This window comes from Stylophora pistillata, chromosome 8 (assembly GCF_964205215.1).
Source record: "Stylophora pistillata chromosome 8, jaStyPist1.2, whole genome shotgun sequence".
Classification (NCBI taxonomy): domain Eukaryota; kingdom Metazoa; phylum Cnidaria; class Anthozoa; order Scleractinia; family Pocilloporidae; genus Stylophora; species Stylophora pistillata.
The window spans coordinates 31,480,151-31,508,002 of record NC_142526.1 but is presented as its reverse complement, the minus strand read 5'-3'; the positions used below and the strand labels follow the sequence as shown (position 1 = coordinate 31,508,002).

Here is a 27,852-nt window from a genome sequence, read left to right as displayed (position 1 = left end):
CTTGAGCCGAATTTTTCAAATCATGGGTGCAAAAATCTAGCTTTGACCCTCACTCTGACCCTCACTTCAAGATAAGAGAGGGCTTAGTCCTTTCCGAGTTGTTTGGCCACGTTGAATCATTTTGAACTATTTGTCATAAGCGCTAGCTATTTTGACTGAGTTTTTATGTATCTATTTATTCTGGCGGAGTCTCGATCATAAAAATCACGACCGTTGTTGCTAATTTGCCCTTTTGGGCTCCAAAGGCCTTGTTTTGGGATTTTGTTACGGTTTACAGTTGTAGTTAAAAGTGGGGCTCCCCTTTTTTAGCTTGCCGAATTGCTTCTTTGCAATTGGTTACGCCACTCATTTTAACATATTTAGTATTCTTATCTCTTAGTTTTTAGGGTTTGTTTCTTGTATTTTGTCCATTGCTTTCTTTGTGATTAGGTTTTCTGTTATCTTTTTATTAGCATTAGTTCATTAGTCGTTATCTGTAATTACGTAATCATTAGCACTTCGATCTTATTTAATGCTCTCTTTTTTTATTTCAAAAGTTGTAAATAACTGAAGAAGGTCTCGGACCGAAACGTTTTTTATTAAAATTTGTTATATTTTTGACGTCAGAAGTTGTCCATCCTCGCAATTTTTAAACTTTCTACGTTCGTGTTTGCTGTGAGCTTTGCACTGCGAATCTTTATTGATTCTCCTGGCGCGGTGCACCTTTGTTGGCCTGAGAGTTCCACTAACGACTATATATAGAAATATATATACATATGATATATTTCCAACTGTTCCAGCACCTTTCATTTCAAGATTGTATCACTTTGCGATGGGAACCTTTTGCTTTCACTATGACACGTGCTCTAGTTATATGTGATAACTGTTCCCGACTTAACCAAAAGAACTTTCTGAAGTCTGCTCTACGATTCGTCCAAGCTTCTAGATGATATTTGCGTAAAGAACCATTGGTAGATTCTCTGATGATAATAAAACTGTCCCGATTTGCACCAAAGGAACTTCCTGAAGTCAGCTCTACGATTCGTCCAAGATTCTAGATGATATTTCCTTGAAGAACCATCAACAGATTCCCTGATCACTGACCTTTGATCCACAGTAAGTAAACCAGTAGATAATATTAAATATTGCAAAAAGCAGAGGAAAGGCAACCCTTGAATAGCTTTCCAGCGATTTGTAATTGAAATGGATATAGTACAATTTGGCTCCTTGTATGATAGACTTGCGCCTTAGGGAGTGTCCCTCCTCTTCATCATTCTTTAACGTAACAGGAAGTTGTACAGTGCTTGAGCTGGAAAAGCTGCCATTGACCATTCCTTCTTCAGAGTCTTGAGATTTTACTGAATCGCCAAATTTGACTAACTTACACGGCTAAAAATAAAAAAAAGGAGAAGAGGAAGATTGAATTGATTTATTCAAAATAACATTATTGTTGGATGAAGTTAGGAATGGTCTGTTGACAAAATTGCTTTTTTTCATTCTACCTTCTTACAGTGTTGCCTGTATTAAGAGCAATTTATGACTGATTTAAGTATTTCTTTCTCATGTATGCAAATAATTCGTTCTAAATTTAGAACAAATGAGCAAAGTGTATTACTCCATATAAGAATATTTAGGGAAATGCTTAGGAAAACGAGGACGGCACTGACTTTGCCTCTGATCTCGCTTTCAACTCCTTAGAACTTTTGATAGATTCAATATATTACAGAAAAATATCATAAACTCAAACAAAAATGCAAAAATTTGCCATTATTGCGCAAAACGCTGAAAGGTAGATAGTAAAAACGTGATCGCTGTTTGCGTATACGTGTTTTTCTATCTCGAAAACACAAATATCAATACCTCATTGATATCTGATTGCTGGTATTTGATCAATGCGCAGTGCACTGCAGCATACTCCATCAGGCTTGCAAAAACGAACACAAAACTTGTAATAACGTAGACATCAAGAGCAGTTGCGTACGAAACATTTGGAGTCGCACCTCCACCATGAAGAAAGTTGCCCATGGCTAGAATGGTGATGACTCCGAGAGAAACACGGGCAGGTGTAGACTCAGGATCAATCCAGAATGAGATCCAACTGAGAAGTACAACTAAAGTTACAGGCAGATAAAACCCATAAACATAAAACATCAAACGTCTCTTGAAGACAAATGTTGCCTCTGGCTCTGAGAAAACTCCTAGACAGAAAGAGAAATGTTAATATACTTAGCTGACCACTTCCTGAATAGGGATTTTCGGGGCCAAAAAAAATTGAAACATTGTGAATAAACGTAGTTTTTTAAAAAACCCCAACTGGCTAGAGGCAGTCAAGCTGGCTATATACAAAGTGTAGCCAAGCCAAGGAGTTGAACACGGGACAACCACCAAACCAAATCGAGTGAGTAGCAAAGTAAAGTGCTTGAACCCAGGACCGCCTCGTAAGAAATAACAAAACACAGTTATCTTCTAACCACTGAACACTGATTCGGAGACAGATTGAATTAATGAATTCGGAAACTAGCCAAGGTGTGAGTCTGTGTAAAAACTACTCCACTGGCACCTGTCAAAAGAGGATAATCATCTACCAACATGTTCATACAATTTGCAGAAAATTTTGGAAATGAAAAAGATCAAGTCACCAGTTAATTAATACAAGAGCTGGTTTGGCATGATTACTATAAAAGCCTAGGCTGGATACATTCATGAACGTAGTAATCACACCAAAGCGTACCAAAATGAGAAATGCTAAAATCTTTTTGCGCAGCATGTACATAACTGCACATTCAAAATTGATATTTTATTTCGAAAAGGTCAGTCATGAAATAAGGAGAATAAAAGTCCTCTAAGAGTGTATATTAAAACGCACCAACTCCGTTGCCAATCAAAGCAAAAAGGTAAAATGTCATTTAGTGGTCTCAAACCTGTGTTGTACGCTCCTTTGCGATCCTTGCTTACCACGCTAGTGAGGTCATATTGAGGGATCTCGAGCTCTTCGGGAACAATTACTCCTTGGCCGTTTCTCCATCTCACTAAGACGTTTTCTTCTGTCTGTGAGTCTTGTAAGAGTAAGAAACAAAATAATGTCCATGATTGTTATGTCCTGATGATCAGGGCTACGAAACACAAAAATGCTTTTCGTCCCCCCTTAGAAAACGGAAAAGATGTTTGCCCTTCACGCTGCGTTGGCTATTTTTGGGAACGCAACAATCACCGACTGCATGATTGCCTGGCTATAAGCTTGCGCATAATTTAGGCCTATAATTTTCCCACTAATAAGTACTTACAAGAACCAACGTAGAAATGACAGGTTTGACGATCCATTGGAAATTTGCGAAAATTCATTTGACATGCCAGCACGGTGGTAATTCTGTTAATAGATAACAAAAAATGCCACTACTGTTTAGTAATTTTTTCACTTTTATTTTTTGAAACAGCGAGTAAACGAACAAAACATAAAAGAAACACAAGTTTGCCATGGATGAGACTGTTCTGAGAGTGAGTTGCCACAATACTGTTTTTACGTTTATTAATTACTGACCTTGCACTTAGCAGAATACTGCCATCTGGGTTGATGCCAAACAACACATTTTGTGTGGGTACCATGTGAAAGCGAGCGTCCTTACTATTCCTGAAATATACGTCGGGCTGCCAGACGTATTTGGTTAATTCGGGGCTTAGAATAACTCTTTGATCTGGTCCCTTGTCTGGATGCGGCTGATAAATGAGACGGGAATCTTTCCAGCGCTGTCGAAAGAACATGTCCAGTGAAAACTCCTAGGAAGGGAGGAAAAGTTGTACAAAGTAAATGAAGGAGGTTAAGTTTCCAAAGAAGTTGTAGTGCTGCGTCGGTGGGAGAAACAAGGTCATTTTGGTTTTATAAACTGAGTTCATAATGTAAATTGGCCACCGTAGAGTTTCAAAGAGTTTCAAAGTTGTATAAAGTGATTTGGTCTGCTGGCTGCCATTTGATCCTAACTGAAGGTGTACATTCATTCGATCATGGTTTTGATTTCTTTTGGCTCGTCGACACTCGTCTGGTTGTGAATTGTATCAGGGACCGCGCAGGGGGTGGGGCTGGGGGGGCCTTAGCCCCCCTCCCACGCTTTTTTGGCTGATTAAATCACTATTTTTTTTAACTTAGAAGTTAGTCTATTCATTTAAATTTGGTCAAACGTGAAGGCCAGTTTGTTACTCGTTGTTTTATAAGAATGAAAAATTAACTTCACTTTTGGCGGTTTTAGATCCATTTCTAGCCATTTCAGAAGACTTTAATTTCAAATTTTCCCGGGGGGAGCATGTCCCCGGACCCCCTAGTTGGCTCATGCAAACGCGTTCGCATTAGCCCCCCCCCCCCCCCCCACTTGAAAATCCGCTCCGCGGGCCCTGTGCATAACGGAATCACTGACATAAGTTGAATCTAATCTAATCTCGCTAACTTGACTTTTGGGTATTTTTGGCTCAAGATTAGAACAATGAAAGGGAAAAGGCGTTTTAAGATTTAGTTCTCTGAGAATTTGCTTACCATATCTCTTTCATCGATAGAACTCACACTTGAAATGTATGTCTCAATATCGATCACAACTGGACCTCCTGAAAGGAAAAGGAAGAAGGAAACTGAGTAAGATATACCGATCAGTAGCCTAGTCAAAGCAATGTCAATTCAGCATGCCATGCGTTACGTTGTCACTTGACGACTTTTCGCTTTGTATATATAATGCTCTCTTTGTCACTACCCAAGTCTATATTCAGACTGATAAAGCATTAAAATAATTACCATAGAAAGCCAAATTGAAAAGAAATACATTAGTTCTGTTCTTTCTCACTGTTGGCCCCCCTCCTAATCGTTAAATCTCGGGTGTTTTTTTTTTTTTTTTAATGCCTTGGTCATTCACAAAACGGGGCTTTTGAGAAAAATGGCACAACTTATTTTTGCGTTATTATGTTTCATGAGATTTACTCAGATATGTTACTTACCAGTCACATTCGGCCTCACAGATCCATCATAGTCTTTATTTTTTATCCAAAGAAGAAGATCCTCAGCACTTCTATTGCAACTTTTCTGGCATCTAAACAAGCACACCAACAACAAAAAGCCTTAATCATCATAATCACCACTACTATAGAAAGGAGATTATATGCTGACGTCTGTTCTCAACCTTACACTGCATCTGTTATTCAGCCTCTGGGCTGCAAGTGGTCAGATATAAACTATATTTACATTTATTTACATAGAGAAAAGAAACCCGGTGTACTGAGTGCAGATAGCCTCTACACCAACAACCCCACCATGACGCTCATGTGTGGCCATGCACTTCATTTCACCAACTCTAGAATATACGGGAGTAACGCCCTTACGATGAGCAACCGACAGGAAGCGGCTTTCCCAGTCTTTACTCGTGAGTAAGACTCACTTTACCACCCTCTTTGTGTCTCTTATTTCGGCCATAAGGAACGATTTTCTGAGCTAGTCGAAAACGTCTTTGTAAGCAGGTGATAGGTAAAGAAGCTGCCCCTTATCCCCTTATCCCCCGTTCCCTCATGCCCCTATTCCCAATTCTCCATCCCCCATCCCCCTCCCCCAACTGGATACAATCTGTTCAGTCTTGCTCTACCCCTTCGATTTCACACGAGCCTATGAAAATATAAGACATCTGCAAACAACAATTTTTTTTTAACAAGAGGAACAAATTAAATCAATTCGTTTTATCTGAAACGAACAGGTGGTGCTAATAAACTCTTTATCCCCCCTCTTAAACCTCAATAAAACCACAAAACCGCACTATTACACGTCAAGGGAATACGGTTATTCGCAATGAACTGACAATTGAATTTTATTTTGTCAAAGCCTTTAAGACTTTAAATGTGAAAAGTCTATAATCGTAATGTTTTCACACGTGAGGTTTAGTAGAGCAGAATTGGAGCGTAGGGTCATTGTTTTTAGTGGACCATCTTTCAATAATTTGTGAGGCCATCGATTTAAAGTTTATTAATTAAGTTAGAGAATGCTTTACAAATATCAGAAACAACTACCCGTCCAAATCGAGATAAGTTAAAACATTTTTGCTCATAAGTTTATTCTTCAAAAATTTCTTCATATTCTATATTTCACCTCGTATATACGAAAAAAATAAATTATTATTTAGAGCGATATTCAACTGCAAACACGTAAGTTGGTCCGTCTATGATAAGAATACTGGAAAGAAAAATTCTCTTTTTTTTAGCTTTTCGTTAATTGTGAAAACTACGTATAAGAGGGGAGCTACAAACTCGTTGGTGGCCTGCGCTGTAGAAAACAGCTTTGGACTTTTGCATTGTTTGACTCTCTAAACTGTAAACTATTTTTATTTCCTAATTTTTCCCAATACACGGCAGCTGGGCACATTCTTAATAGACTAAATACCCGGCGGTCGGAACATTTTCACAGAATTCCTCCTGAACATTTCTTAAGAGTAACAGATATTGTTTAGAAATGTCAAGCGACTTGGGCTTGTGCAAACCGTGAAACTGCTATAGGTTTTCGACTTTTGGAAAAACATTTCCGAGCTGATCTGCCGAGCATTTATTCCATTTAAGAGCGCGCCAGGCTACCAAGGGTTTAGACGCTGCGTTTTAGTTTAGGTGCATGTTCTTAATTTGCACCCATCTGGACTGATTAGTCAGCTTCATTAGTGCCCGAATGGTGAAAATGCTTGCGGCTTAACTCGCTTATTTCGTATGCTAGTTTAAAAATACATTGAAATATCTTTTTGACTGGTTTGCGAAAAATTGCGGTATGAAACAATTTCGCCGGTATGGAACACATGAATCAAAGGACTAAAAACAAGAAGGTGGAGGAAAGGGCAAGGAAAAGGAAACTTACTACAGATTATTTTAATGTTCTCGTTAGTGGCGATTAGCTAGCTAAAGTGGGCCGTCCTCTTTTCCACACATGAGGACCAATCATTGAAGGAGCACGCGTTACGATTCGGATTTAAGCTCTCAACACGAATATGTGATGAAATTATTCTGTAGATTAGGATCATGTTGTAGAGAGCAGTCAGAAATCAGATTGTTATCGACACAATTATCCATACGTACCCTCCCACTGCAAGCCGCAGCAAACTAACCAGGCAGAAACAGATCAAAATTACACCAGCAGGGATTTTTCTTCCAAATTTTAAATGCAACGCTGAGTCAAAGCGCATTCTCCGGTTAAGGATTTCTGGACTGTACTTGATTACCTAAGGAACGAATTAAAAGGAGAGGGCTACAGATAACAATAAAGTGGAATACGCACTATATTTATCTACTCATGAGCTCTCCAAAGGCTAAACTTTTATGGCAATTTTCCAAATACTCGTTTTAGAACACGTCGATCAAGTATCCGTTTTGCACACAGTACCTTGACTCTTGTCGTTATACACCTCAAGATTTTCGCAGCAATGCATTGGAAGCAATTGTTTATTACAAAATGACTCTTAAACCCAGCCCACAGTTTCGCAGATCGACGTATTAACTTTCTAGACAAAGATAGAGAATTGTCAATTGTCTGATCTAGATGTTAGACAAAAATGTCCCTTACTTGTCTCCTTCAGCAGCTCTTGCAAATACACCAGGGTCAAAGGAAAATGGGGGTCCTAGTTGTTATGTCGCAACAGATAACCATGCTGATAATATTAAGAATGTGAACTGAATAACGGGCTTCAGAAAGGAATCCGCTTCTTATAAACCCTTGCTAAATCCCTTCATCGCATTCGAGCACGACATGGCGAAATATTTGGTAAATAATTTTTTGACAACAGCAGACCTGTCTTAAAAGAAATTATATTGCATCTTTTGCGGGAAGTTGGTACATAAAAGGAACCTATTATTTATTAATGCTAAGAAACCGCTAATATCCTACTGCGAACCGAACTCGCGCCTCCAGTTATGCCTCGCAGCAATTGAATGTAAATAAACAATATTCATTGACTTCATCAACGAATAATAAGAACGAAGAGTTCCTGTTAGGACTTCAAAGAGGACGACCAAATTGTTTTTGCGCTCAGACAAACTCGCTTTGAAGTTTAGCTGTCTGTTATTTATGTAAAAGCAATTTGTTCGAAAATTGGACTCAGCGCGACATTAAATAAACTACAGCTTCGGCCGGCTCGTAGAAAGATTTGGCTGAATACCATTTTTAAAACCCACTGGTTACGCTGTGTGTTGCAAAAAATAAATCGAGCCAGTTTATGCTTTGATTTTCGTGTTAATGTCGTTATTACATTCTAAGGGTAGGCGTCGGGTCTAAAAAGTAATCCTTAGTTGTGACTGCGACACGTTATATTTTCTGGAGAAAAAAAAATTTCATTCGTTAATTTTTCATAGATATTGCATGTGCGAATAAAATTAACAACACCGCGAGCGAATGCTGTTTTAGTTTAGGAAATAAGAATTTACCTGAATGGAGAAATAAGTTTTCGGAGTATTTTCTATGGTCAGAGAGACAAATATATGCCAAAAAACTGACTACAGTTAAGCTAAAAAATTTTTCAGTTGTGAAATTTTAATTTCTTTAGTTCAATGAAAGCTAATCTGCGGTTATTGGTTTGACGTTAGTGGCGCTTATAAGTTCGCTGGGATCTAAAAATATTAGAAGTGGAAAATAACAGGTCCATGTTTTCAAAAGAAGACCTAACAAAGCCTATCAGAAGCGTAACATTTCTTCTATGAATCAGTGACAATTTTTGAAATAGTTAATTGATTAAATACAAGACTCACCAATCAAAATTTAGGCAAATAGAATACAGATTTATAGCAATTGCTTTTTCAGTTGTAAATTGTGTGGCATTCTAGAACAAAATTTTGTCTGTTGTTGTCCATTTGTTAAAGTTTAGAAAAATTGATAAGAGTTAAAAGCAGGTGGGTAGGCAGCTGTACTTCAATGAATTAAGGGTAAAATGAATTGTTTTGTAGGTGTTAATTAATGTCAAGTAAGCGGTTCGTAAATCTACATTGTGAATTGTTTAACTTAGATATTTCTGACACATTATTGGAGAACCTATTTTGCATCGGTTTTGCAAAGTGCCATCAAAGTTGATCCCAAATTAACGGTTTGCTTCCCTAAGAAAATACCAAAAATATCTTAAAAGTATGAATAGAATCAAAAGTCGTTGAACTTTTATCAACGGGTTTATAAGAACTCACGGTCTGTGAATAAAAATAATTATTTCAGACTTGTTTACTTTTCAAAGTTGATCATGAAAACAGCAGAAAGGTGTGCACTTGATGGTCTGACTGGTAAATCATGGTCAGCAGTGTTTCGCAGTTTCCCTGATTTAGTAGTTCTGAGAACAGAAACTGAAAAGCCAGAGGAATGTTACTAAACGAATAGTTTTCCATGTTACTCGTAATTGAGGGCAGCAAAGAGGGAGGGAGGGGGAATCCAATTTCGTTTCACGAACGAATTGTACAAAAATTCATGCTTTGCGTGTATTGCAAATAGTATTTCACGCATCACGAATTTAAAAGTGAAAACTTTATTAATATCACTTTACCTCGCTTTTCAGTAAAATTCACGCGTCGCATATATTAAGCCTTTATCGCTCGCTAAATGATCAGCATTACATTATACATAATGCGTTTCCTCGTCTTGATTAGTGGAAGATACCAAAAAAAAAAAAAAAAAAAATGCGACGAACATAACCAAAGACTATGTTGACTCAAGGAAAACCAACGCTAGAAATAAAAAAATAAAAAAAAAATGGAGAAATAAATAATGTTAAAAAAAAAAATTAAACCATGTGCTCTCGAAACCAGGTGAGAAGCAAGACATATGAAAACTCTATAGCTAAAAGTTAAAAAAATGGAGGAAAAAAATAGTATTAAAAAAAAAAAATTAAACCATGTGCTCTCGAAACCAGGTAGGGAGCAAGACATATGAAAACTCTATAGCTTCGAAAAAGACACCAAAACTAAAGTTTGCATCTCATTACCGAAGTTTTCGTGCCCTGCTTTTGAAATGTTGTGCAAGATTTGAGATTCTTGGTTTGTTCCACGCACACTGAAAATCAAACATTCTTAACGGAGTATTTGAGGTGATTTGAGGTGGGAAGTGTCATGATAGACGAATTATTCTGCGGGCATGTCAACATCCTTTCGCTCTTATACTTAAGTATGCGAAGTCTCAACATCAGATTATCTCAGTGACGTCACTCAGATAAAAAGGAGACTCCTCTCTAAGGACACAATCGGCAGGTTGCATGGTGGACAAACTCTTTAGACTTTTTTTTCTTTTCTTTTTTTTTTTTTTTTTTAACGTGCGAGAGACTACCAAATCCTGTGGTTAAAATGTGAGAACTCGCTTCACTCATTCACTCACTTTAAACCTCAAACCATCTATTCGAATCGTTTACATGATGATATGTATTTAGATGCATCTCCCGTTTCCGTTGCCTTGAAGTCCATGCCAAGGTTATAGCTTCTCATTATGTATAACAACAACAACAACAACAACAACATTGACTTTATTTTTTTTTAAAATGAAAGAAATAAAGGCTTTTGTAGCCCGCAGTTAGCAAAGCTATTCTAGGCGGGCTACCTAAACAGACACTGTATAGGCTCACACACACACACACACACGCACGCACACACACACGCAACAATGAAATAAATAAATAAATGAGCAAATAAAAATAAATAATAAATAATAGTAGTAAAATCATGTTAAAGGTTTTAACTGAGCCAGTCACACAAGGGAGTTTTTAACAGGTCAAAGAGAAAGCTAATCAGTTGAAATACAAATATAAGCTAGAAAGGTCAAGGTAGCGCAAGTCAACATTCATCTCCTCAATTTCAAGAATTTTCAAAAGCAAGTGAGTTAGCTCACGTTTAAAAGGTGCTTTCTTTAGCTTACGAATTTCAGGGGGGATGCCATTCCATATTTTCGCACCAACTCTAGAAAAGGAAAACAACTGATGATTTGTTCTCGCCTGTTTTATATAAAAGCTTCCAGCTACTGAGAAACGAGTAGAGTAGGAATGAACCTGTTCAGAGTGAGTAAAAAGTTCAGAAATATTGAGAGGAGCACAGCGATTTTTGATGTCATGTAACAGAGATATAACTATTTTGAAGAACAGATGATGATTGCATAACGCACACCATGGAGTAACGAGTATATGAATTGTTTTATTGAGTTTTAAATGTTGTTATTTCGTCTTTTTAACGCTATATTTTATGGCTTTACGCAGTATAGTCTTAAGTAAGTATGTCAACAGACCAGGAAGTGCACGAGCTATTTGGGTAAACCACACACGATGTGGAATTGGAAAATATTGCAATCGTCCATGGAAGAGCTCGGCTGGAGCGAAAGGTATCTTCCAATACATTACTTACTGAATATTTGATCATATGGTTAAATATTAGACGTGTAGGATGAAAAAGAGAAAATGAAATTCTTTCTAACATAAGGAAGATTTTGGTTTGTTATGAACTTTGCGCAGGGGAGGAAATTTTTACGTTGTGTGGCGTAATATCGACTTCGGTGAGTGCATGAATAAAACTCGATTATTCGTTTCCCTGACGAGGCATAGTTGAAAATTTAAACTCTCGTTTATCGCAAGGGTTTAATATTTGAGATAACTAAGCAAACAACTTTATGCTATTGACTTCTACCGTTGAGTCCTCCGAAGTTTGATTTTACCTTTATAGTTGATTGCTGTGTGCAGCATGCAGATTTAATCAAATTAAAAACGCATGACAGGAAATTAAGGAAGGGAGAAAGTGCCTTTATTTTCAAAACTGGTTAGCTGTTTTACCCTTTCTTTTTCACCAGCAAGTTAGATGACTTTCTTGCGTTTAGAACTCATGAATCAGTTCACATCTATGCAAAAAATTATAGGCATATTATGGCACACAAAAGAAAAAAAAAATCAAACAAAAATGCAGTTAATTTCTCAAAGGAATCATTACTATTTCTTTTGTCCTCACACTGGAGTATGTTCTTGTAGACATAAGAGACATCTGTAGGGGGGCGTTTACTTCAGTGATATCTTTCCTTACAATCTGGATTGGACCGTGGACTTGAAAACTTGGAACTAAGGGAATTGTGTACCAGCGTAGATATCCGGAGGCAATTGTCAAACTTCTCATCTATCTTACAGTTTTAGGAAGACGAAATCCATTTACATGGTATAATGAGATGCTTGACAAGTATCCCATAAGAACAAAGTGCATTACTTCAGGAGGTAAGAGGAAGTTAGAATTAGGTTCACGTCAGTTCGGCATCATACATGGCCTTCCAAAATAGGCTTGCCTCACAGAAATATGTCCAAGTAAAATTTCAGGATTCCTGATCCACCAATAGGTAATAATTTAATAATAATTTGACGGCAAACGGCCAAAAACGTTTGGTGTAAACATTTTAATAATTTTTTTCCTAATCTTTTAGCCTTGTATATAGAATATCTTTTAGTAAGCGAACATTATGGACATCAATTTAATATTTATATTGCACAAAATAACATTGGGATATGATCAAATGTGCATTACAATGTTTTGCAGGGGACTTACAGGCTGCTTGCAGTAGTTTATCATTCTTTGTGATGTAAGTTTAACAGATGCCCCCAATTTCAGTAATCAAGCCTGTCCACAACACTGCTGGGGCAGATCCAGGGGTGGTTCGGGTGGTTCGGATAAATTTTTCCTCAGAATGCTGGAATTCAAGTTTCCGAAGACCTAATTTTCAAAATCATGGACCCCTCAGAAGGGGAACAATTCTCCGAACCCCCCTCCAAACCCCCCTTGACTAAATCCTGGATCTGCCCCAGCACTGGGAGCTATGTTTCCTGCTCTTTGTGATAAGTGTGTGGATTCTTTAACATCCCCTGCTAAGAGAAGATGCAGGAGATGGGGCCTGTGGTTTTTCATCTTTATCTGTGTAGACTAGAATGTCTATCCACTTCCCGATATAATAGAAAGGTAGGTAACATGCAACCCCCAATAAAAACTAAACATGCATCAATATCATTTAAAGGAATGAAGTTTATCTTTCTTGTTATTTCTGCAGTGCTATATGGCGTGGGAGACTACATTGCCCAAAGAACCATGGCCAACAATGAAAATAGTGTCAGTGATAAGGTACACGTGACATGTCGCCTTCTACCAATTCAAGTCTTGAATGTAAAATTTAACTTAGTTGGCTTCATGCCATTGCAATTTATTTTTTTATTGCAGCTTTTGTCAAGAACTCTGAAATTTAGGCATACTTGCTTCAAATTCTTACTTTGAATTACTTTCAATTGATCATTTTTTTGCAGCGCCTTTTAAGAGCTGTCCTTTATGGTTCAGTTATAATGGCTCCTCTTGCTCATGTGCATTTCAACTTTTTGGAATGGTTGGTGGTAGAAAAGGTAGGAAGTTAATTTACCTAGAACTTAACCAAGCGATTAAAATATTAATTTTGTGTGAGACTAGGTGGCCTTTGTCGTAGTATTGCCTCAGTTTCCAGTCTGCAGTCGCTTATTAGTTCCCAGGCCCCCTGGTATATAAGCGGAATTCATAACACAATTTGTTGCTTCTTTCTACATCGGCTCGTGTACGTGATTAAAGTGTGTATTTATTCTCCAACTACGCCTCATAGTTTTTCTGCGAACTACAACAGCCTCGATAGTACACTGGACTCAGGGTTGAGAGGGTTAGCTTCAAGACCTAGCTTGGTCAATGCATTCTGTTCATGAGTAAAACACTTTACTGTCACACTGCCTCTCTCCATCCAGGAGTGTAAATCGATACCAGTGATTGTCAGGGAAGCTTGATTAAATGCTGGGTGGTACTACCTTGTGATAGACTGGCATCCAGGGAGGAGTAGTAATACTCCCAGTCTCTTTGTGTGAAGGAAACTGGAGTAAACTTTGGCTGGATGAGCTACTTGGCTCAAGTACAGACTTCACATTTACCTATTTATTGATTTCACTTCAAACATTCAAATACACTGTCCATTCAATAGAACCACTCTTGCATGATTATAATATTTGAGGTGAGAGCCCTTATCCTGTCCTGTCCTCTCCCTTCCCAACCAAAACTATTCTTTTCCTGCATACATAATGGTTTAAAAGTTAGACTGTGAACTTAACACTCGGCATGAACTATACAAGTGGATAGGATGGAAGAGATGAATAGCAACAGTCCAGACTCCCATTCTGGAGCTTTATTTGTGGTCCAATGGGATCTGTATTTGTAATCAACACTCCTGAACATGTCCAATGTTCCTAACTAAAATCTTTGGCTAATCTGTTGATCTTTCAGAATGAACTGATCACAGTAAGTCTAGCAGGAATAACAATTAACTGAATTGATGAATCAATTGATTAATTGGCATAAATTATACAGTTTATTTTGCTGACTACATTATTGACTGAATGGTAAGATTTTGTTAAAAGGATCCTTGGAAGGTCAGCTGGTTATCAATTTCCAGTCTGTGGAATTAGCTTGCTCTTATTCCTTTAATTTAGATAGCTGCAAGAGCTTCCCTTGTTCCTTTTGTGAAAATGTTCTTTGATCAGTTTGGATACTGGGCTCCAGCCATAACTATTGTGTATCATGTGAGGTTAGTACGTCAGCCTATCCTCACAAAGAGAGTTGTGCTACATTACTAATTTAGTGTAACAATTTATGAAATATATTTGTTTGCACGCAATTGATCTAAACACATCACGCGACTAAAATTTCCCCAGCTAAAACTTGGAACTTGGGAATATCCGGGGATATAATCCAAGTATTATTCTCCAATTTTCAAACCTTACGTCCATTACGATAAGTCCTCTTTTAATAATGAGTTTAAGACGAGAGAGCATTTTGTGGTTGTTGCAGAAGAAGGGACATGTTTTGTTCTTTTTCATAAAATCGTGCCTCAGAACACTGAAAAGTGAACTTCTCATGCAGCTGTTCTTAACTTTGTTCTGCGCTTTGCAAAATATTTAAAGGATGATAAACACAGAAGCCTCCATTTTAGCACGAAAATATGTTGATATATGTTTATTTATAATCAGTTCCTCGAAGCTCGCACTTATATACCTCGAGTTTCCAGGCGCGTAGCGTGGTCATTTTTTCAAGTACGCACAATTACATATGATCTAGAAACCTAAGTAAACTGATCGAAAAATACTGCGTTCTTTATTTCTTGTTTGAAATAGTAGTGTGAATACAAGCAAAGAGCAAAGCGTCTTGCCCTTATTTTGAGCAAACTTGGTGCAAACACAACATTGTTTTCAAATTTTTCTGGTCACTTCAAGTACGCACGGGCGTATATGCGTAGAGGACGCTACGCGCCTGGTTTCGCTCTCGGAAAACTGTTCGCTTCTTGAGACAGAATGTCCGTGGACAAATATCCGTGCTTCTTTTCGCGCCAAATGGAGGCTACTGTTTATATGTACGCCTCGTCAAAAGGGATGATATAATTATGAACTATTTGAAGGTGTCAAGAACGTCTTAAGACGTTTAAAATATGTATTACCACGGTGGTAAAATTACCAAGTTAAAAGAAGCCTTTTTTGTACAATTATCTTACAGTATGGGAGCAATGGAAGGCCTCAATTACAATGAAACAGTAGAGAGGCTAAAGGAACTCTATTGGCCAACACTCAAGGCTTGCTGGATGATCTGGCCTATAGTTATGGTTCGTAGGATGTTCAACTAAAATTGTCGTCGGTCGTAAGAACAAACTCGACCCCCCCCCCAAAAAAAAAAGACAAAAAAAAAAAGAAAGAAAAACAGGAGTGTCTGGCTATTCTTATCGGTTGAGAGGGAAGAACACAGCTGGTGCGAAGTGAAGAAAAACCAGTACCATCCGAGATTACGTTCGTGTAATCAAGAAAGAGTACTGGTTATAAAAGAAAATGAAATGCGTGAATTGAATGAGTAGATTGAAATAGTTTCCTTGCATTTTAATGATAAAATGCCTGCCAACCTCTGTTTCCTTGAGGTTTTCATTCCTTTTCGCGTTACTTCGGACTCAGTTGAGCCAAATGTTTAGAACCTTTATACAGATTGAAATAGTCCCTTGGTCCCTTCCCGCCTCAAAAAGCAATCGATCTAAAGAAATGCCAGTTTGACGCTGTTAGAAAATCATAATGTCTGTCTTTCTCATCATATGTTTCTTGCCATTGACCTTTCTTGTAACATATTTTCCTCCTCATTCAGGTTGTAAATTTTAAACTTATTCCAGTGGCACATCAGCTGAACTTCTGCCTCGCTGTTAGCCTCGTCTGGGCGACTATTTTAAGTGTAATTCGTGCACCAGACAGCTCGTCGTCAAGGAAAGTTAAAGAAATTAAACCTGCGTGCGCAGAGGTTCGTCCTGTGCCAAATTTACCAGTTGATGGAGCCCAATGAGACCTTTTGACGTCACAAGGAGAAGTGGCCATTCCATATGGCCTCACACATGATGCCCGCGTTACAGATGACAAATTTTAAGCTCTAACCAGTAATGAAAAACTTGTTGCGGTGAAATTAACAATGCCAGAAGTTGTAGAAAGTCAATTTGAATATTTGCATACCTTGGATAGATCATATAATCTCCAGAGACAAGGGAAAACAATGGTTTGACTGAAACCGCAAGCGCAAACATGTGCAAAGCTTGCACATGAGGATTGAAAAGCTCAGTATTGGATACTTCAAATCAAAAGTTGCCGATGAACTGAAATACTCAAAGTACTTGTTCCAATGCTTTGAGTGATCTAACCGTACTTGTAACGAGATCAAATGGTACTTCATAAACCTTGAAATCCCCTTCTTAGGAGGAGAAGTACCACAAAGGGGTGAGGGACGTAACTGACGTCTGCTCTGACGAATAGAAGAGCTAATGTCCGAAACATCAGTACTGCACTACCATTTCTATAGCGTTTAACGAATTTTTCAACTTCGTCTCGTGTTGTACTTTGACACCAATAAACCACACAATAAACTCGAAAAAATAGTTACTGCACTACCATTTCTACTGCGAAGAGAAGAGCTAATGACCGAAACATCACTGAGTACTGCACTACGATTTCTACAGCGAATAGAAGAGCTAATGACCGAAACATCAGTACTGCACTACCATTTCTACAGCGTTTAACAAATTTTTCAACCTCTTCTCATGTTTTGCTTTGACACCAATAAACCACAGTTTTTTTTTCAGCAGGTTCTAATTTTATCATACAACTGTACAACTGAATCTACTCGAAGTTGCAGGCCATCTTAGGGGGGAGAGGGGGGGGGGTTGCATTCCTTGCACCCCACCTCTAGATCTGCACTTGATTGTTTATCCGCGAAAATCAACCCTTACAAACGGCACTCTGGCTGTACGTTTCTTTCAGAGGTTGATTTTGAAATGGGCACTTTGTCAGTCTAAGAGAAAACTGAGCGACTTGGTCATCCGCGTTTTCCCGCTCTTCAGCTGGTCAACTTGTTTTTACTTCGAGTTGCCATTGGCTCTTGATGATATTTCCCTTGCTGTGATTGGCTGTTGTAATTTCTTCGGTTTTGCTTTATTTTGTGATGTGATTGGCCAAGAATCTCGCGCTACTTTCTCAACCAATCAGAATCAATACTAAAAAAAAACAAGGCCTGCCAAGGTTAACATAAATTTTTTTATGCGCAGCACGAACTCTGACGGAGAGAGCAAATATTTTGACCATAATGCTAATTTTACTCAGAAGAATCATAATTTTCAGAGAAACGGCTGAAAGATGCGTCCAAAGACAATGTACTTGATGAAGAGTTGTAACTCTTTTGCTTACTGATAAAACCAGTTCTGACAGGAACACAGATCTGGGCTGGTCTCTCACAATACCGGGTTCTGAAATAACTAATAATTAACAGATGGATTTACCAGAAGGGTAAAGTGAATGGGTACAGAGGTTGTGCCCACTGTGCCCACTGTGCCCACTGTGCCCAGTGTTCCTCTGGTCCTCTGTACCCGCTGTTCCTCTGGTCCTTTGTACTCACTGGTCCGCTGTGCCCATCGTTCCTCTGGTCCTCTGAGCTCACTGTTCACTGAGCCTCTTTACCCATTCAATTTATCCTTCTGGTACTCCATCTGTTAATTATTACGTATGATGCACGATCCTCGCAGAACTTCATATATTCATTGTACCTGTTAATTATTAGTTACTTCAGAACCCGGTATATGAGAGACCAGCCCAGACCAGAGACTGGAACGAGCTCTTAATGAGCCCGCAAAACATACCGCTGAGCAAATCTAAAATGGCGGCGTGCACCCATGCAAAATGAGTTTTCTTCAACGCTTGAGATTTATATCGGCATCATTCAATTATTTAGCTTTTCAGAGGATTTCTTCCCCCTATGGAGGTATGATTTCTAGAACTGTTGCTTACTCATGGTGCAAAGTAAAGCTAGCAGACACTTCTGGCATACGTTTCACCTTGTAATATGATTCTTCTATGATATCCGCAAAGGAATTTCTACAGCCCGGCCTCTAGTAAAGCTCTCGACGAGATGTTTACGACTATGCTGTCCAAATTTTAGCGCAGAAGTAGATATTTCTGGTAAGTGCATTTATTTGTGCTTTAAATATTTAGAAGTCATGCCTCAGCAAAATATTCGCTAGGCTAAGCATACTTTTCTGTGCTTCCATGGCCAAACCATAAAGATGGACTTTCACGGTATAGCATTTTTCAGCTCCTTTTCTTTTTCTGGCCTCCATGTAATACTTAAAATCACGCAAAGACCTTTACTCTGAAACCACTTCGTATGTCCAGTTATTTCAATTTTCTCACCTTAAATTTTGTCTTCTGTTGTTAGACTACAACGTATTTGTTATCTCTGTCTATTTTTTTTTCTTTAAAAGCTGACTCCTGGTCGAGTGGAAGAAAGTATGTAAGTGGTTTTGAAGATATTGAAGAACTTCATAAGTAAGTGTTGCTACATCATATGTAATACCATAACATGTCAATGGCATTTGAAACAAAGATATGCCCTGACAAGATGCTGGGCTTTAAATAAGTTTCCTCACAAGTGGATTAATATAGCGGAATAGATGGTTGTGAACATGGAAAGGGTCATGTAAATCTTGTACAAATTCTGAAGAGTTGGAGGTAAGATGCCATGAAAGGTTATGAAAAAGGTTTTAGACCACCAGTAACCAGCTTGTTCACTTGTTGTGTAAGCCAACTTATCTTTCGTAAACTTTTACCTTTTACCATTAGGTTGAAAAGGAAATTGGAGAAAAAATGCTTTTTTATTTCTATTGGGTGATCTCCTGTGAGAGAAGGTCATTCAGTTGGACAAAAAAATAACACAAATATAAATAAGTACAAGGAAAAGTAAATAATAATGATTTAGTGATGGGTGATCAGGCTGGATACTGAGAGCAGGAAAGCTAAGGTTGAAGTTTCACTTTCAAACTCGCTTTCTCATTGTCGTCTAACTGACAGGGATGTTTGCAATAGGATATACAGGCTAGTAAATTCGGCAGAGTTGTACAGGGTAGCAAATTAGGCATAGCTGTATACATGACTTCTTTTCAAAATTTAGTCTTGACTGTGTACTTTTGTTTCAAGATTGTGGACCTGAAACTCTTTATTTTCACTTTTCCAAAAAGGTGCATTGGCCAGGAGATGTAAAACTTAACATTGCATGAGAGTAGTGTCAAAGTTCTGCTCTCTTGCAAACTTTTTTTTGTTCTTCATTATACAACGGTTTATCAAGGAGCGTGACTGTAATTACTTCATGTCTATTAAACAAATTATGGTTAAAGTGATTTGTGAAAATTACTTTTTACTATTGTGTTTTTCTTGAAAAGTGCCCCTGAAGAGGTCAAGAGAGTGTTTAGTCTCCAAAATGCAAGTCAGGTAATGTTTCAAAATAGCCTTGTTTTACATATAATTCTGTCATTGAAGTTCCTTTGTCTTGATCAATAAGAGGTTTTGCATCTTCTTTTTTTCATTCAAGAATCTCTAGTGCTTTTCATTTTATTAGCTTTGCCAACAATATATATAACCCATAACACAGCCGGATAAAATAAAATAGCAATAACAATAATGGGCAGGCAACCACAACAGCGATAGCCAATTACTGTGGTCCCAAAAGTATTAAAATGGTAAAACGATCACATCAATAATTAATAATTAAGAGCAACATAGAGTTAGTGTTGTGTTAGTCTAATGAATCAGTGAAAGCATCTCCAAAGTAAATTCTTAAATAAGGCTAAATTAAGCTTTTATTAAGCTTTGGTTAGTTTGATCTGTTGTTGATCAAAGTCAGTTTTAACGATCTAAAGAAACTGCCTTAGTGCTGTTTTTCTTTTATGCAGTGGGAGCACCGTAAAATTGGCCTGGGAAAGATGGAACAAAAATATGCGGATAAATATGAACAAAAAAGTAAGTAAGTCTTCTAGAATGATAAATACTAAGTACTTATTGACTGAGTGGGAGGGCCGGACAGGAAAATATTTGGCTGGAAGCCCCTTAGGTAACACTTTTAATCTTTCCCACAAACAAAATTGTAGTAATGTCATCAGTTATATTTTACCAAGCAGATGCACTGGCCTCTCAGAAGCCTCCTGTGCTTACATTTCTTTCAGTTGCAAAGTTGACCATTCAAATTGAGGCAGTGAATGCAAATAATAGTGATGGAAGGAGAGGAAAAAAGGTAAAGCTAGCATCTCTTTCAAAACCAGTGGATAGCATTTATTTTTGCGTACAGTCCATTCTCTTGAACTGAACATCAGTGTTAGGTAGAAACTTGAATTAGGCAGATGATACATCTCACTTATGAGCCTTTTTTCTTGCATGAGTGGCCAAGAGAGAATTTCTCATAACAATATAAATTCAATATTGAGAAGAAAATCAATGAGAATACAGAAAAATAACAATTAGGGGATAATTAGTTGATTAAACAGCAAATTACCAGAACTTAACTTGCAAACGTTGTCTCTTGGGAGTGAAGGGGTAGAAGACACTCGTACCGTTTAAGGAAGACAACATCAATGAATTTTCTTGGGCAGTGGATGGTGCTGGTTTCCAACCAAAAGACTTCTGGAAGGCCGTAAATTTAATTCTTCACTCTCAGGAGTGACCAAAAAGGCATTTTTCCTTTTTTTTTTTTTTTTTTTTTATAAATACATTTGAAAGTAGAAAGGTATTCAAAAGAAAAATGTGTCAAAAAGGGAACATTATTTGATTAAACACTAAATTCTCAGAGTCAAAATTCTACAAAATGTTTGACAAACTGCAGGGGGGGGGGTTATGTTTAGATACTAGGAATGATAGGGTTTCCATTGTGGAACAAAATTCCCTCATTTTTTCCTCGCATGCTTAGCACTAGTTAAGCCGTGCAAGGTCCACTAGACTTTGTGGCACGAGTGTTGTTGCCTGTGCATGGTGCTTCTGTTTGTTGCAAGTCAGTTCTTTGCCGAAAATAAGGAGAAAACGCCGTGCCTTTTTACCACGTTTTACCTTAACCCAAATCGAGATGTATTTTGCGATAATTTCTTCGTTTTTGTGGACCGTGACGGATTCAAGCAAGGACAATCTCTATCCATCTTGAGCAAACAAGTTTTACTTCGGATTTATTACATTCTGGCTCGAAAGTTCAAAGCGGGACAATGCCTGCAATTCCGAACGGGTAAGGTTAGCCAATTAGAACAGTGGATTTGAGTCACCTCACGAGCTCGTAGGGAGCTAGGAGTCTAATGAAAGTTTTTGCCTTTGGATTCGATAAGCTACTACCTTTTTTTTTTGTTTTTGATTTGCTTGTTTTTCAGGACATAAAAAATAAAGTATTTCTTTCCTGGCTGATTGCACAACGAAGAAAAAAACTACTGAACCTGAAAAACCTTCGCTTTGAGCGCTACCTGGAACTTATTAAAGAACTGGAGATAGCTCCACTGGAAAGCCCGCACACAAAGTGGAACAAGTACAAGTTTAGGCAGTTCAAGATGGGAGTGGAGATCAAGGAGAAGAAGCAGCCATATCTACGGCGTGTATAACGATTGAAATAAACTAGAAATTTTACTTAGGACGTGTTCCTTTTGTAAACGAGGCGGGGGCATCTAAAAATTAAACCTTTTGCAATTGAGAGTAGGGGGGGGGGGGGGAAATGATAAAGATCGCGTTTTCGATGTTCGATAAATAAAAACCAAAGTAATTACGTCGGTAAATCAGAGCAAAGGTTGTTATCACGAAGCGAATAAAAACTTCTGCGTCTGAAAATGCACTTAAGCAAGCCTCGTTCTTGTTTCTAACTTTCGTAACCTTCCAAAAACATATATCTGGCTTTCTACCGGCGTTCATCTTGAAATTTCTCTACTGATACCCGAAAGTCGCGCAAACTTGCCTCAACAACTCGCCCTAGATCGCTGTGGTCTGTGAAATTGACCTCGAAGACAGTGTTAACCATCTTGTTCGTTAGTATGAAAGAAAACTACTAACTCTAACCAATCAGAATTTGCGAAAGAATCAACAAAACGGTTGAAAAAATCATTGTAACTTTCATGCAAGAGTGACTTTATTTAACTCGGTTCAAGTCAAGTTTTCATAGAAGTTCCCTCCCTTACGTACCTCCCTAAAGAGGAGGGGGAGTTCGGCTACAGGTACCGTAGGTATCTTGTTTCGCTTTTTTAATATTATCTGGTTTGAGTCTTTGACCCCTCAGATTGTCTGAGATTTCTTTTTCTTTCCCACACTTGAAAATTATACGCAGCAGTAATACAGAATGCAACACAAGGAAATCATCAATGTCTTCATTTAATTCTCTTTTAGTTCATAACCTGAAATGAACGTTTTTGTTACTACTGAATTTATTAGAACGATAAAACAGTAACGAACACCCAGCATGCCAGAAAAACATTCGTGATATTCTAACCTATTAGTAATACTTTGTACCATTGAGATATTCCATCAGTGTTCGAGAGAACCATCTTCAGAGCCAGCGGTTTTTCGACGAAGGCTGATTAGTTACAAGTATGATATACTTTTGCATCCCTACAGCACGTACTGAAACTTTCCAACATTTCTGACCATTCTATCAGAGTAATCAACAGTTTCAATTTATTCATTTTTACATGAAATCGTCGTTTAAGGGTCTTAATATTCCCTCTTAACCTTCTTCAACAGTCTTCATTTGGCCAAGAGTTCTTGAATGTAAGGATTATTTCTGGCCAGTACTTGCTCCTTTAATCTTGCCACCTCCTTTGTTGTTTGCTCTTCTGTCATTGACTCAACTGGCAACTTGGCAACTCGACTAAGGAAATCTTTGATAATTTCTTCGCCGTCCTAAGAAGCAGACAAAACCAAAGCAAGATGGCTCATCGGGACCACGTTCATTACATTCTTGATTTGTCAGACGAGATAGTATATGAGAATTCGAAAACTACGTTTTTATTGGATTGAGCGCCCTTGGCTCTTATCACATTTTTGGACCTTGAAATTGGGCGTTTATTCGAGACTGCCGCGTAATAACTTTTCCTACCCACAGGCTGCAGTACCTTCAAAGTACTCAGATGCGTCAAGAAGTTAATGTTACGTGCACCTTCAGGGGTGTCTCGCGTGCAAGCGATGTAGCGCGTCCGGTTTAAACTGTAGATATCTAAACCCCTATATCAAATTAAAGCTTATAGGATTGGCTATCAGACTATACCAAAACTTTTGAAAAAAAATGCTCTCAAATTTTGACAGTAGCTAGTTTTACATATAAACAACAAAAACTTGTCTCCGAATTTTTTATTTCTAAATAATTTTTTTCAAGAGCGATTTTTGTACGATCACTCCCCATTTTTTTAATCCTATTTCAACAATGTTCTGTAACTTTTCACTGAAATTGAATATGGCAAATCGCAGACACGCTTTTTTTAGCGCTTTGGCCCCCGAAACGGAGGAACACATTAAATAAGCGAAAAACAAAATTCGCTTTAACATGTAACGTTCAAAAGGCGATTCTGCTATGGGCACATTTTGAGTCAGTGTCTGAGTGTAATAAAACCAAAGCCATGGTACGCTGACGGCTGACTTTAGAATAAAATTAATAAATTAAAAATAAACCAAGAATTTGAAGAGAATTCCAGGGATAAACTGGCAAACTGCTTGAATCTTAAGTCAGTGCGAGCGTCCATGTTTCGATTTCTTTTAATACTACATCTGATTGGTCGAAGAATCGTAGAGTGAAGTAAAGTAAGACCAACACCATTCAGCATAAATTTCAAAACTTAGTTGAAAATTGCTTTACTGGAAAGATGAAGAAAAGTAGGCTCTCGCTCTCAGTAAGCTCTTTACATCTATATGGAACTCTGCATGACACGGGCTACCTGATAATTGATCCGCAGTATTTCCTCCGATCGCGTTTTTTTTACAGCAACCGTCAAAATGACAGATTTTGTCGTACCGGATCGACCCTTTGTTAAAAAGTTTTACAGGCGTTTTTTACCCGACCCGACCCAGACCTCTCTCCCTTTTTCACTCTGTTTTAGCAACTAAAAGCCTGGAACGGGGAAGGGACAAGAGGGACATGATAACCGTTTTTCTTGTACCCACCTGCTTCACCATGCGCCGTCTTTTGGCTGGCGATGCACCCGTGTCAGAGTCTAAAATAAATCAACCATAAAACACGGGTATAAATTAGCGGTGAGGACTGAGGCAAAAGTCAGCAGTAGTTTACATGAATTCATTTCCGCCATAATAGGGTGTATTGATTGAAAGAGGCAAAACTCCGAAAACAGTTGAAAAAATTAATGGAAGACGCTTACAACAATCGACACAAGCGTGGGAAAAAAAGTAGAAAAGCCTCGCGAAAATCTAAACCATCGACCAAGTGACTTCGTGTTTAAATATTCCAGCAACTGAGCTGCTGAGAACTTCTTGACGAGCTTAGTCGCATGTAACTTAGAGCTTAGTTCGTATGTAACAAGGGTTCTGCAAATTACGTGGATCGGCACTCTCTTTGTCAATACCGGTAATATGGATTTTCTTTCCCAAAACATATCTGAAATCCTCAGGATTTCAGTATGCAAAACGCTTAAAATTGAAACATACGGAAAATAAAATTCCCATTTTTCATCTAAAGTTCAGTTTAATCGAGTTCGGAATCTAACCATGGTTGTTAAACATCATTCGTTTGGGTACGGAATGGATTGCGTTAGATTACAACCCTCCCATTAAAGGATCCCTTCCAACCACAATACATTGCGCGCGCGATATGTGAAATCCGCCATTTTCTCTGCCATTCGGTATTGGACAAGTCGTGAAGTGGAAAGAAATCCTCGTTCATCCGAGTACATTTGCCTCGCTGAGGTCTTGAATTTCCTCAATCGCGGTCCAAATTTATTGTTCTTTCTATTTGACTAGTTATTTCTTAATTATTTTTTCTGTTTGGGCGCGCAGGGTATTGTGGTTGGAAGGGATCCTTTAAGGAGCTAGGTCACGCTGAGACCTTACCCTCTGAGTTCTTCCTGCTTGGCACTGACTGGCGTGTGAGATTTTTGATGCATCGCAACGAGTGAATAAAAAATTGTTCAAACACTTTCCAAGGTATGATATTTTTTAATTCATATAATTATACTGAAATTTATTCTAAGAAAAGCCACGAAGTCGAATCTTGTCCTCTTACCTAAAACTCCATCACCTAACGACGCTGCACTGCCTTGAAAATCTTCTAGTTCCGCTGCTTTTTTTCTGGCAAACTGCAAAAGATGACAACAGTAACGTAATTAAATCAAATATTTTCATAATCAAATACAATTAAACCGAAAAACAGTTAAACGTGGTTGGTAATTTCCGAAACGTAAAACCTTGCAAGGTTAATTAGGTAACAGCAATCGGCAGTAATGAGATCTTATTAGTGGTGCGCGTCACACTTACGGTAATAAAGAAAAATAAAGCTTAATAATTCAATCCCGAAGAAATCAAATCTGCAGCGATCAAATCTTACCAGCATTAACCTTTTAACCCCCAAAGTGACCAGGAACAAAAATCTCAAAGGAAAATACGCGGGTTATTGGTTTTTTTGTAGCATTCGACTGGTTCGGTAGATGGTGCAAATTTTCTTGACGAAAAAGAGTGGTAGCGAAGAAAATAAATGCACTTTGGGATTGCCCTCGACCTTTCTCCAGTGTAGTGTAAAAAGTATTCATAAGTAAGGTCAGAAACTAAGAACGAAGAGTTTTTTTTCCCTGTCATTCGTCGCTTGAGTAGCAAGAAATCAGTGGGAAAATATTGCAGCGCCGCGTGAATTCTGCGAAGTGAGGCACGCATCAAAAATGTAAATGTACATGTACCGGTAATAAAACTCAATTAGCGTCGGCGAAAGGAACGGTAATTAGTAATAATTAAACGTGATTAAGCTTAGTTATGTGTGTCATCAACTTCAAAAAAGCCTCACGGAATAAAAAACAACGCCCGATTTTCTCCGTAATCAAACTGAGTGTAATTGTACCGGTATTAAAACTAATTAACGTCAGCGAAAGTAATTAGTAATTAAGCCTGATTAGGTTTATGTGTGTCATCAACTTCAAAACAACGCCGATTTCCTCCATAGTCAAGGTGAGATGTATCGACAAAATACGTCGGCCCGTATCTTCTAAAAAACATGAATAAAAAAAAGGCCACGTTCCTCACAATCAATGACATGGCGCCAACTAGTGATGATTTAATCCAATTAGCAATCACTGCGATGGAAGCAAGCTTAGTTAGCTGTAGGCGTCATAAAGGGTTCATGACTAAAACATCACACGAGTACATACGAGTAACATACAGATACATACGAGTACATACGAGTAACATACGGATACATACGAATACATACGAGTAATACGAATGTTTTTCTTATAATGAAGCTCTAATTATAAGCCTTGCAAGCATTTTTCAGGTCAGCAAACACGTACCCGGTTCAGTTTGAGGGGGGATGTCGATCGACCCCTAAGGCTTCCGTTAAATTTAGTCAGTAAATGAAATTAAATTAACATGGAGTGCAAAACCTTTAGCTTGCGCTACAAGATGACAATATATTTTGGGTGGGGCAGACGTCCATGACCTCATCGGATCCGTCATCTTGAATAGTCCATTTTACAGTTGTGTGCTTGGTTGCCAAGCCTTTGAACGGGAGTGAGGCTAGGGGTGACCTTGTTATGATACAAACCTTGCTGCTTTTCAAATGTAAATCACTTTGTTATCATACTAACTAGATACAGGTCTCTATCATGACAAGGTCACCTCCAGCCTCACTCCAAATCAAAGGCTTGGCAACTAAGTACACAACTGTAAAATGGCCTATTCACTATTTCACCATAGCTGGTTATGAGAAATGGCAAAAAACCAGTGCAAAATCAAGCCAGAAAGCTTAAATGTAACCATGTACATGTACCAAAGGAAACGATTTTGTAATTTCGTCTTGAGAAACTAGAAGAAATATGTTAAAAATGTCGAATTTTGAGGACAGTTGACACATTAAAAAATTCTGCAAGCTATAAACCAACAGCTGCTTAAAGCTTCAGCAACAGAGTAAATCCCCTTTCCAAAATTTCCAAATTAGAGGGGGGGGGGGGGGGGTGTCACCCAACCTTTTCTCACCTCATTTACAAAACTCGGAGGGGGTAGCATTGAACCCCCTTACAGTCAGTCTAGAAAAGGAAGTTTGCCATTTTCTTCGACTTCTCTGGTAAACTGTATGTCAGTGTTTTGTTCATTAAGGTGATGGTGGAATGCGTCAATTTCGTCGTGTCGAACGGCGGTGAATGTGTCGTCAACGTAACGTAACCAAAGCGGTATCGTTTGTCGGCAAGTGGAAAGGGCGCGTTCCTCGATGTTCTGCATCACAATTTCTGCTATAACAACAGAAACTGGAGACCCCATGGCAGTGCCGTGTAACTGTTTGTAGTGTTTACCGTTGTACTGACAGTAAGTAGACGCTAGGCAAATGTTTAGCAAG

The 27,852-nt window shown here is 38.2% G+C and overlaps 4 protein-coding genes across 5 annotated transcripts in view; 2 read left to right on the top strand and 2 right to left on the bottom strand.

The window, feature by feature from the left end:
• Positions 1-401: 401 nt before the first annotated feature.
• LOC111341703 (glycine receptor subunit alpha-2) lies at positions 402-7,791 on the bottom strand. 2 transcript variants are annotated; one of them, XM_022948686.2, is made up of 9 exons: positions 7,541-7,791; positions 7,057-7,199; positions 4,954-5,045; positions 4,502-4,569; positions 3,518-3,753; positions 3,264-3,346; positions 2,901-3,035; positions 1,840-2,177; positions 402-1,368 (listed from the first exon to the last, which is right to left on the bottom strand). In XM_022948686.2, exons 2-9 carry the CDS (start codon positions 7,161-7,163, stop codon positions 1,060-1,062), a joined length of 1,368 nt encoding a protein of 455 aa, XP_022804421.1. In that variant the 5' UTR covers positions 7,164-7,199; positions 7,541-7,791; the 3' UTR covers positions 402-1,059. The 2 variants fall into 2 exon arrangements, with proteins under 2 accessions (XP_022804421.1, XP_022804422.1); XM_022948687.2 differs by lacking the exon at positions 7,541-7,791 and adding an exon at positions 7,361-7,405.
• Positions 7,792-11,068: 3,277 nt separating this feature from the next.
• LOC111341688 (uncharacterized) lies at positions 11,069-17,112 on the top strand. The gene is made up of 7 exons (XM_022948669.2): positions 11,069-11,308; positions 12,099-12,182; positions 13,004-13,074; positions 13,254-13,346; positions 14,448-14,542; positions 15,505-15,610; positions 16,135-17,112. Exons 1-7 carry the CDS (start codon positions 11,173-11,175, stop codon positions 16,324-16,326), a joined length of 777 nt encoding a protein of 258 aa, XP_022804404.1. The 5' UTR covers positions 11,069-11,172; the 3' UTR covers positions 16,327-17,112.
• Positions 17,113-18,132: 1,020 nt separating this feature from the next.
• LOC111341705 (uncharacterized) lies at positions 18,133-21,955 on the top strand. Its single transcript, XM_022948689.2, has 7 exons — positions 18,133-18,285; positions 18,393-18,482; positions 18,785-18,848; positions 19,739-19,787; positions 20,249-20,315; positions 20,519-20,586; positions 21,701-21,955. Exons 1-7 carry the CDS (start codon positions 18,204-18,206, stop codon positions 21,923-21,925), a joined length of 645 nt encoding a protein of 214 aa, XP_022804424.1. The 5' UTR covers positions 18,133-18,203; the 3' UTR covers positions 21,926-21,955.
• Positions 21,956-22,664: 709 nt separating this feature from the next.
• LOC111341692 (DNA mismatch repair protein Msh2) overlaps positions 22,665-27,852 on the bottom strand; it is a 37,596-nt gene continuing 32,408 nt past the window's right edge. The window contains exons 28-30 of the mRNA XM_088731353.1: positions 25,537-25,609; positions 24,465-24,514; positions 22,665-23,210 (exon numbers count right to left, since the gene is read on the bottom strand). Of these exons, the coding sequence (XP_088587479.1) occupies positions 23,055-23,210; positions 24,465-24,514; positions 25,537-25,609 (279 nt within the window). The 3' untranslated portion in view covers positions 22,665-23,054. The remainder of the gene's footprint in view (positions 23,211-24,464; positions 24,515-25,536; positions 25,610-27,852) is intronic.